A 10,807-nucleotide genomic window follows, 5' to 3' on the forward strand; every position below is an offset into this window, starting at 1 on the left:
TGTTAGGGCTAATGGGATTGGAAGAACTCCTGGCGCTGGAGAGTACTAACAGTCTGTAAAAGTTAGTAATAGATGCCATCATTATTCCTTTTCTCATCATGACATCAAGCTCTGGACTCAACTGACACCAGCTTAAGTGTCAAAATTTTGTGTGGCCCCTTGATGACTAGCTCCTAACCCTTCGTGCCTCAATTTCCATATTTGTAATTCCAGGCAACCCAACCCCTGGAAAAAAAATGTTTTTTTTAAACCCACATCTGAATTTTCAGTAGGATTCCAAAGTGGAGTTGGTTTGTGTTGATTTCCCTGATACCTACACTAAGAGCTCAATGTAGACTCCGTGTGCTGCTGTTGTTTGTAATATACAATTACTGCTGCAGAGAGCAGGGATGACCAAGTTAGTTATTGTTCTCTCTCCATCCCCCTTGCCCTGGTGCCTGAGAAACAGAGCATCCCCATGGCAACCACAGCAGCTGGTCCCTAGATAAGAGGAGCTGGAGTAGGGCAGCGGCAGAGGCAGCCAGTACAGCGGAGGAGTGGAGCCCCAGAAGGGTGAGAAGAACTGAACTGCCTCTAGCCTTTACCTTCTCTGCTCAGCATCTGCACTGATTGGTAAGTGCTTTGGATTTTTTATCCCAGGAACTTTGGTGATTAAAAAAAAAGAAAGAAAGGAAAGCCAGCTTCCGGTAACTTACTGCTTCCTTTTTGGTGGAATTGAATGCTCTTTATGGAGCAAGACTGAGCTGAGGCTCCCTGGGGCAGATGAAGTCACAATTGTTACATCAGTTTGCTGGGAGTATGGGGGTCTTGAGCTCCGTGATCGTTTGTGTCCTCCCAAACAAAACCCTGAAGCTTGGAGCTGAATGTGGTGGGTCTTCATATTCACTTGAGGCCCTGGGGGTCTGAGCAAAGGGCGCTTGTCTCAGTGCATCCTCACATCTTACTTCATAGCACACTCAGACCATGAAAGAGGACTGTATGCATGGTTAGGTCTCCAGACGAAGGGATTCTGTCAGCCCGTGTGGTACTCTGGGGCTTGAGTTCAATCCCCAGTTCAAAAAGAGGTTGACGAAGTGTGCAGAGCCAGAGGGAAGGCTAACCAGGCTTACACCGGGCTGCGGATGTAATTTTTCCAAAACTTTTATTGCATCGTGCAAAGCTGGACTGGGTTGTGTGGGAGATGATCCTTAGAATGTTATATGGCTAACAGAGTGTCGTGAGACTTGCTTCTCTTGATCCTGAGGCCTGGAACTAGGTGTTCTCCCCCTTTGGTTTGTGCCTTTAATTTCATTAGCAGCTATGGAAAAGGCTGTCACTAGGATGAGATTGCTATGACAATTTAGATTGATTTAAATATAAGTATCCTAATTACAGCAGCTAAGTGAGCAAAGAAGGCATCCACCCACAGAAGGGTCCGTGTGTGCCTGACTTCTGGCCGGGCTCTTCCCTCTTATGAGCCCTAGGGAAGAGACCCTGGTACACCCAGTTATAGATGTGAAAGCTCTCACTTTCTTGGCTTTGTGACTGGGGATCAAGTGTGCAGACATGAAAGCTAACATTGCAAGGTAACGCCTTACTTCCCAGCAAGAGTGAGGAGAGTCTCAGACTGCTTCTGCCTAGGCCAAGGCCGACTCACAGTGTGTCACCTTTGGGGCAATTTCCTGCCCGTTCGTTAAGATGTATATCCTTACCCTCTTAAGAGAACACAGTGCCTGGGCCAGCTTGTGACCTCAAACTGGGCTGCAGAAGCAGCACAGCTGTCCCCTTGCAAGTAGCCTGGTTGAGTGGAGACTGGCCTCCTCGGCAATGTATGCATCTGGGTTTTCACAGCTGTGCTGGCACGCGATGGCCCTCTGGCTCTTTTGCAACTTAAAGAGATATCTTCCCTGGTGCCCAGTTAGGTGACAGCTACCACCAGCATTGGCTTCATAGTATGGTAACAGTTCATGGATCGCCACTCCCAGTGGTATTTGCATTAGTAAGAATTCCTGCAGAGAGAAAGGCTGGGTCCCTTATTATGAAAAGAGGTAGTAAGGAAGTTGCAAGATTGTAACAAATGGAGTCCTGGAAATCTCCCCAAGATCCTAAAGTTAAGACGGTTGGTCTAATACACACTTCCCATGGGCCACCCACACTCTCTCAAGAAACCACCAAGAAAAGACTTCAGCTACTCAGCCTTTATTCTCTGAGACATCTGAAAAGCAGAAAGGATGAAAGACAGTGCGGCTGTTATATGGTTTGCCATAAACTCATTTAGTAGCAGAGCCTGACCTGAGAGGATATGAATCTTCATGGTGTCCACTTCATGGTGAATGACTGAATTTGTCTGTAGAAAAAAATGCATGAGATTGCCAGGGCTCCCCAGGGCTCTTCTAGGCACCTTACATAAAGAAAATGTCCTGCTTTCCACAGCAAATTTAGCCTCAGCTGACGATGGGTGGACCAATGCTGATACTCATCAGTGGGTGAAAGTAAAAACTTCAGAACCCAGCTAAAGCAGGATGGAGCAAGAAAATGACAAAGAAGGCACAAACCCCTTAACTAAAGGCTAAATGCCCCAAGTGTAAAGTCTCCATGAACAAGCATCTCTGAAGGTCTTAACATTGGGGTTTGAGTCTGAGGACCCAGGGGAACCAAATGTTTATTTAGTTCAGAAAAAAAAATACCTGTTTTCCCAGAAATTCCACCAACTTACAGAAAGCAGCCAAGGGAGCAATAGAAACTTTCTCTGGCCATCATGACAAGTGTAGGGTTCTGGATGAAAACTGGGACATGGATGGAGTTAAAGGGACAATGCATGGGTAGAGTTGGAAGCAGAAATGAGACAGACCTTACCATGGTAGGGAGCTCCCTGTCCTCTGAGGATGGCAGTGGAGAGCCAGGCAGGACTGTGTGGTTCTCTCACACTAACACTCAACAGGCAGAGATAAGTGACCTCCATCAAGGAGACAGCTCTGAATGCAGACACACTGTTATCATCACTGTTCTTTGTTTTCTTTGAAGATTTCATGACAGGACTGTCAAAATGACATCACTCAAGATTAAAGTGTCTTGTAAATCCCCTGGTTAAAACATGCCTTTGATAGTGTTGTAATATAAAATCCCAGATCAGAAAAGTCTCCTAGCCCCTCCTATCAAACAGTATTCTACTCCACCACAGCTGGATTTTAATCACACTGACTTAAAATAGAATTTTTTCCTCTATGACAAAACTATATGACTGATCTTTGAGAGGAGCCCTCATCAGATCCGTCATGAGGCATTGGCTGCCCCAGCCTGTCCAGGGGATCCTGACATCTCCAGCTGATGCTTCACCAGCAGTGGGCAGGTCCTTCCAGTTGTGGTCTATGGCTGATAACACTGCTTGTCTCAGATGAGGGCAGGTTCTCCCCAGCTCAACATCAGCATGAAAGAGAAGTCTCTACTGTTTCTTGGGATTTTTCAGTTATTCATCTGCTCCTCATCAACTGTCATAAGCAATGGTACAGAACAATAGCTATCCAATAGAAAGCACCTTCAATGTGTTAAACATGGGGTGATCCAACTTCATCTTCACAGGAACTCTGTGGGGAAAGTGCTCTATCTTCAAGTATGTTTGGCTTAAAGACATAGGTTCAAAGTAAAAAGTACCAACTACGGGGCTCACAGGAGATGTGATCCCAGTACAAGGAGTAATGTGCTTTAAGTCGCAGGGAGAAGGGTAGCCTCTCAGAACACTCTGGCAAGTGGACACTAAGGCCCGGATCTCTGCACTGATTCTGGTTGTGAATACATGACTACTGGTAGGTCAATCTAAACTCCCTAAACTTCAGTTTGTTTTGAGGATGGATGGTTATAGCAGATCACTGTGGGTGATTTTAAACACACCTGTGACATTGCAGAGAGGAGGAAGTTTCATCAAATAGGGCCAAGATGAGTCTTCCTGCAGCCCTTAGCATAGAGCTCATTCTTCCTGGGTGACATTCTCCTTTTCAAAACTCCTGGGACAAGGGGATTGTCTATGGACGGTCACAACACCCTTCCTCATGGTTTCAGGGAGTTGGCAGCCACTACGAACAATGGTCTAAATTGATGTCTGCCGAAGTCACTCATACAGTCAGCTTGCTAAGAGTGACACTAAAAGCAAGGCTCAAGTGATCAGCTAATGGCCCATCTGCTCTGCAATGATCTCAGCTCATGGGGGAGAAGCCCTCAGCCTTCCCAGGGAGCAGCGACTTAATCTTCAAAGGGAAGGAGTTAGTTCAGTCTGAGCTCCCAGACTGCTGTTGTGGATGGTTTGTGGTTCCTCTGCCTGTTGTAGGAACAAGGCTCACAGGAGTAGAGCCTCAGCCTGGTTGTTTTAACCTTGTCCATCTCTCCTTGCCCCTACCCTTGCTCTTGTGGACACCAGCCATAAACTCTCAGAAGGGATCCCAAGAAACAGACTCTAATGAAGATTTTTTTCAGAACCTCAGCTAAAACATTTCTCATCCAGACTTGACTTGTGTCCACGCAGAATTTCACTTCTCCTGGGCAAGGCTCTAACTAATCAAAGGGAAAGATCATGCATTTGTGTTCCAGGGAAGACCGGTATCCAGGGACAGGAAGGGACTTGCTTTTAGGGTCAGGGATCCCTAGGAAAGTAACAGAAATATTCACAAAGATCAAGTTCTTCCTCACTAGGTACCCGCTGTCCTCACAGGTACATGAGGAGGCAGCTGAGTTACATTATAAGTTTCACTTATGATGACCCAAGAGCCTTAGTTAACTTTCAGTTCAGAGAATTTTCTTGATTTTTAAAGTGCCAAGAATTCACTAGGAATAGATTTTAATCTAAACTTAACTAAGACGATGTGTGACAATTAAATAAATGAAGTGAACTTGTGCACTCCTGTTCCTCATTTGTTATGTAGATATAATCATGTACTATAGAACTCAACACAGAAAAAGGACATGATGGATGACTGGTGTTTTTTTTAACTCTTCACCAACTCATTTCTAGTTCAAACTTGATTAGCTTCATGAACCCTTAAATAGGCAAATAATAGAGATTTGACATATAGCACTTTCTAGCAGGGAGAGAGCTGACTGTGCGTGCTGTGTGTGCATGTGCATATGCATGTGCATGTGTGTGTGTGTGTGTGTGTGTCTTTGTGTGTGTGTCTTTGTGTGTATTGCTTTATTTTGTCTTACATTTCAAATTTAACAATAAACTATAAGAAGAATACATGAAAAATAGGATTGAGAGTGGATCTGTAATAGTAATCACTTGATATTTAATGTATTAAATAAATAAGTGAATGAATGAATGAACAGAAGGTAAACTTACATACTTAGATACTGTTTTTAACTTCTCCAGTGCCAGAAAGGTCTCTCTCCTTCTCTCTCTCTCTCTCTCTCTCTCTCTCTCTCTCTCTCTCTCTCTCTCTCTTTCTCTCTCTCTCTCAACTGAGGATGTCCACTGAGATGATGACCACTGAGCCAGTGCAGCCTCTGGAGCTTTCAGAAGACATACTAGACAAGCTCGACCCTCACTGCAGCCCCTCAGGTAAATGCCCCATCTGGAACATCTGTCTTGTAAGCCACAGGAGGGTTCTCAGCCATACTGCTTTCAGGCAAGTCTGAGAGAAGGGCCCCTGAAATTTGATAGCTGGTGCCTTCTGGTGACAGTCTACACCAGATGGACAGGCAAATAGCCATGGGTCTGTGGGGTCCGCCACGTAAATATCAGCTGAAGTGCTGAAGTACTGGAGAGAATTTCATTCAAATTAGAGAGAGAGAGAAAGAGAAAGAGAGAGAGAGAGAGAGAGAGAGAGAGAGAGAGAGAGAGAGAGAGAGAGAGAGGCATTGTCCTGTGTTTTGGATTTGACAGAGTCCCAGGCAGAGCATTTTTGAGGCAATAAATGGAATGTGGCAATATAGCTTGGTTCCAGTATTTTCCAGCACACTTAAACCCCATGTGCAGTGCCAATAAAATATTTCAAATATCTCTCTTTGCCTATCAAGACAGAATTTTAAATAGCCCCTTTCTGCTTTATTGTCAATCTGTTTCCTTTCCAGAACTGACTTTTTGCATAACCTTTGTAATGAAAACACCAAAAACATTTCTGCCTCTACCCATTTCTATAAATGAGACACTCAGACTTTTGATGGATGGGCCTCTTGCATATTCATAGTCTTTGTTAATGCCTCATCGGGCTATGACTCCTCTCATCTCCCCTCTCCTCGATTGCCTTCAAGATATTTTATGTTCAGGATTCCTCCAAAAAATAGGGAAAATTACAATTGAAATGAAAGTCAAAATTGAAACAAATGTCTCACTCTCTGCACTAGGTGCCGAGTAGCACCTAGGGTTTGGATGGTAGCCCACCCTAACAGATTCATATACAAGCTATGCCTTCAGGGACCCCACAGCTGGGCAGCACCCATCCTAAGCGCCATCAGTCAATCAATACCTATAGAACATCTAAAATGGGGAAGGGTAATAAGCCACTGTGTGGTAACAACTTTGAAGAATTGCAGTGTCTGACAGGTTGACAATGGAACGGAGTAGCTCCAAGACTTAGCTTGATCCTTATCAATAACCTGGTCACATCTGCAAACAGGAGATGAAAGTAGAACAACCAGAGGCTTAGTGTGGGGATTAAATGAGGCCATTTGCCCAGGCATGGGATGAATGTTTTGAACAACTGTCAAAACATAGGCACTGAGAAGCTGGAAGAGCTCGTATGTGTAGTGAAATCAGGACGATTTCCCCATGCCTCCTTTTCATATATAGGTGAATTTCACACAGCCCAGGGCTGTCCGAGAGTATAAACTCAGTAAGTACTGATTAGATTGAGGCTGTTAGTAACATTATCAATGTCTTCCATTTAAAGGAAAAGCTGACTTTTCCGTGTCACCAAAGAGAACCATGACATGTGGTTTTTTTTTTGTTGTTGTTTTTTTGTTTTTTATGTTTTTATATGGGGAGGCCTGATGATACATACATATTGTGTGTGGTTATTAACTGTTTCTATTGTAACTTTTCAAAACATGTGGACTATGAAGGCAATCTCTAAGAGATTACAAGAGACTTAGAGGCAAAAATAATTTCTTACCATTTTATTTCTAGGATCTAATAAATGATTTGACAGATAATAAGTGGTTAAAAATGTTGTCTGGATAGAATCATGAATGCTGTTGGGTATGTCTGGACCCACAAAATTGAATGGAAAGGTTTACCTATTTAGTCTTCAGTGTTTTAAAGTAATTTATCTGAACATTTCCTCAAAGAAATATATAAAGAAAGAAAAGTGGGAGCCAAGTATAACCATACACATGTAAAATTCCAGTGCTTAGAGTGAGGCAGAAATTTCACCAGTTCAAGACCAGCCTGGGCTATACAGAGAGTTCTTGGGGTGGGATGGAGAGGGAGAAGGAAAGAGGGCAAACAAGGAAAAAACAAGAGGGGGAGGGGGCGAGGAAGTACTGAAATGTTAAATCAACTTTTAAATTCCCCATATTCTTTTTCATATTTCTAGAAATACCCAGATTGTATCCAGGCCACAGTTATGAGCTTTTAGAGAAAACAGGCAATTTTTTTGTAGATTCATAATAGAATTGCTCTTTACAATAAGTCTATTTGAGTCCATTCATTTAAAGACATATTAAGCAAACATGTACTTGTGGCTGCTAAAATGGTTTTGAAAACGAAGTAATATCAGAAATAATACTAACATCACCCTTTAAAATAATATCCGAGCAAAAATGCTGTTCATATTCAAGAAATTATAAAGAATAGTCAGGGCTGGGGTTAACAAAGACTGACAGACTGACAACATCAGGGCTTCCTACAGATCTGCTGACAGGTCAGGCTCAGCAATGGTATGGGTGGGATACTGCACAGGTGACATGTATCAGAGCTCTAAAACACATGCACTCTGATTAAATGTCACTGCCACTCAAACAATGGAGATGATATCAATGAGTCTAGAAATTAAGTCCCAAGTTTTCAGAATCAGCAAATGAGAGACTAAGGATGTGATCTCAGAGTAGAGTTAGTTCAACTTGAATTTAGAGCACATTTGTTGGAGAGAGATCCAATTAAGAACAAAATTCCCCAAAGTGTGTGATCTTTGTCTCCTTGAAGACTCTGCCTGGAGCAGGAGACTACAGGGATTAATCATTTCAGAACAATGCATCAAGGCTCGAGCAATGGCAGAGAAATGCAAGGCAGAGCAGAGCAGAGATGCCTGGGTTTAAGATGCAACTAGGCAAGGCTTTCAGGAGCCAAGTGATTGGTCTGGAGTCATCACCTGTGATCACCTCTGATGATGATACGGTAGAAGCTGGGCTGTACAGGATCTAGTTAAATGTGTCTGTGAAATATAAAGAGATCATCAGACAGAATGATCAGAGGAGACTTGCAAAATAAAAGGGGCAGAGAGAAAGATAGATGCTGAAGTCTGAGTGGGCCTTTTCCAGAGTAGTCAGCAACCCACAGAGGTAAAACTATACCCTAGTGAAATGAACCAGGATCTAGGAGCATGTATCACCCTGACCTTGTGGGCATTTAAGGAAAATGATTCTTGAGCAAAAGAAGCTGAACAGTGAACAGTGAACCTACCGTTCCTGTAGAAATTCAGCTCAAGACTGGTCACATTTTTCTGCTTGTCTTTGCCTTAATAAATTTCCTGATTTCTCTAAAGTTAAAGTTTTACCAGGGGTCTAGAGAGATGGCTCAGTGGTTAAGATCTCTGGTCAGCCAACAGGGAACAGTTAAGACCATCTAGAACTCCAGTCCCAGTGGGGGATACCAGTGCCCTCTTCTGGCCTCTCTTGGAACTGCATGTACAGGTATACATGCAGATAAAACACCCACACATATAAAACAACAACAACAAAAAAATGTTAAACACTTTTTAGGCTTTACTGAGTTCTAATTTTCTATTTTACATACAAACATATGCAAGTGTATTTGAGTCTTTCATTGGTGTGATAAAAATAAGCACTTCTCTGGCTAAATGGCCTTTATTCCTAACATCAAATGTGGTTACAAACACAAGACTCGATTGTGTTATTCCTTTTCCTCTTTGGAACCAGATGATCTTTCCGACCAGTTCATTAAGGACTGTGACCTCAAAAAGAAGCCAAGGAAGGGGAAGAATGTACAGGACACTCTGAATGTTGAGTCAGATCAAAAGAAACCCAGAAGGAAAGATACACCAGCACTGCACATCCCACCATTCATACCAGGTAAGGGGCGAAACACGCTGCTCTGCGTGGCTGCAGTGTCAGGCTCGTAAGACCTAACATCATCAACACACAGGTTATAAAGTCCCCACAAGCTTCCAAAGTTACCATGAGCATCTACATCCAACAGGCATGGGGTGGCATCAGGAAGTTTGAAAGCTACATGGCTTGCCTTCCCCAGGTATCAGCCCACAATGTACCTATGCACAACACTTTCAGCATTAGGACCTGAAAATTTGACTACTTGACCCTCTTCCTTTCTTTCTGCTCCTCTAACCATGCAGGTGTGATTTCAGAACACTTAATTAAAAGATATGATGTTCAAGAGAGAGTTCCAAAGGGCAAAACAGGCCCAGCTCTTCATAATACTGACATGGAACAGAAAAGGCCAAGGAGAAAAGACACACCTGCACTGCACATGCCTCCCTTTGTTGCAGGTAAAAAAAAAATGCTGGTATAGAACATTCATAGGAGGGATGGGAGCAGGTTGGAGCCTTACCCTGTGTCCTGGCCCAGCAAGTTGTGTTGCACTCACGTGCCCAGGGGAAGAGTCCATGTATTGCTGCCTTCTGGGTTTTTCTTCATTGGTAGCTCCCAAGGGACTGACTTGGGGGAGGGAGAGGCTGAGGAATAACTCCTGCTTCAGCAAACCTGGTCAAATTCACTCAGCCAGTGAAACATGTCAGTGGGATCTTGAGAAGAGGTGAAATTTCTGCTTCTTCATCTTACATGGATTGTACATGCTAGAGCTCATGGATAATTTCCCAAATTGTATGGAGCAATTTACAAGACGTGAGACAGAGATGGAGGAAGATAGAGAAGATATACATCAATAGGTATCTTAATATACACCAGATCTCTCTTTGTCTCTGTCTCTGTCTCTGTCTCTGTCTCTCTCTCTCTCTCTTCCACACACACACACACACACACACACACACACACACACACACACACACAAAATGAAATGAGGTGTTGTCCTTATCTTTGGGAAGTAGAGAAGTGAATGGGAAGAGGCAAGTGGAATCCCGGTCAGACTATGACTCGGCAGACTTAGGGAAGTTCCTCAAGTCAGAGAAGCTCTGCTGCAAGTATCTTAAATGGCAAACTTCACTGCATGGCCCCAGCTTCTCTTACTGAGAATAAAGCTGAGGTGCTTTATTTCTGGAATCCTTTAGTATGTAAAGAATTGGCAGTAACCACAATGCTAGTTAAGCTGAGAAGGACTGAGCCTTTTGGCGGGTGTTCAGAAAGACTCACGCTGGTTCTAATAAGGTTGTTGAGAGAAACTCACAGGCAAACACACCATAGAGACATATCTCATTAACCCTTGGCAAGTGGAAACTGGACAAGGATTCACTATCCCTTCTAAATCTCATGCTAACCATCCCACTCCCTTAAGTTAATGAGCTCATTTGACAAGTCCAACAGCCTGAATGGAGCCTCTGTGGGGAGTCCTCTAAGGCTTCCCTGCCAGGCCCAGGCTTTATTTGAACTTGGCCCACAGTTGAAAACTGCATGGCAGGGAGTGTTGGTTGTGATTGGTCAGAAACAAGTACCAAGAACTGTTTAAGAGAAAAGAAATACTTAGTCTACA

At 43.4% G+C, this 10,807-nt stretch overlaps 1 protein-coding gene across 1 annotated transcript in view; it reads left to right on the plus strand.

The window, feature by feature from the left end:
* Nucleotides 1-519: 519 nt before the first annotated feature.
* Ppp1r17 (protein phosphatase 1 regulatory subunit 17) overlaps nucleotides 520-10,807 on the plus strand; it is a 15,190-nt gene continuing 4,902 nt past the window's right edge. The window contains exons 1-4 of the mRNA XM_031382000.1: nucleotides 520-612; nucleotides 5,339-5,527; nucleotides 9,064-9,216; nucleotides 9,498-9,650. Coding sequence (XP_031237860.1) covers nucleotides 5,434-5,527; nucleotides 9,064-9,216; nucleotides 9,498-9,650 — 400 coding nt within the window. The 5' untranslated portion in view covers nucleotides 520-612; nucleotides 5,339-5,433. The remainder of the gene's footprint in view (nucleotides 613-5,338; nucleotides 5,528-9,063; nucleotides 9,217-9,497; nucleotides 9,651-10,807) is intronic.

The sequence above is a fragment of the Mastomys coucha genome, unplaced genomic scaffold, assembly GCF_008632895.1.
Source record: "Mastomys coucha isolate ucsf_1 unplaced genomic scaffold, UCSF_Mcou_1 pScaffold20, whole genome shotgun sequence".
Lineage (NCBI taxonomy): Eukaryota > Metazoa > Chordata > Mammalia > Rodentia > Muridae > Mastomys > Mastomys coucha.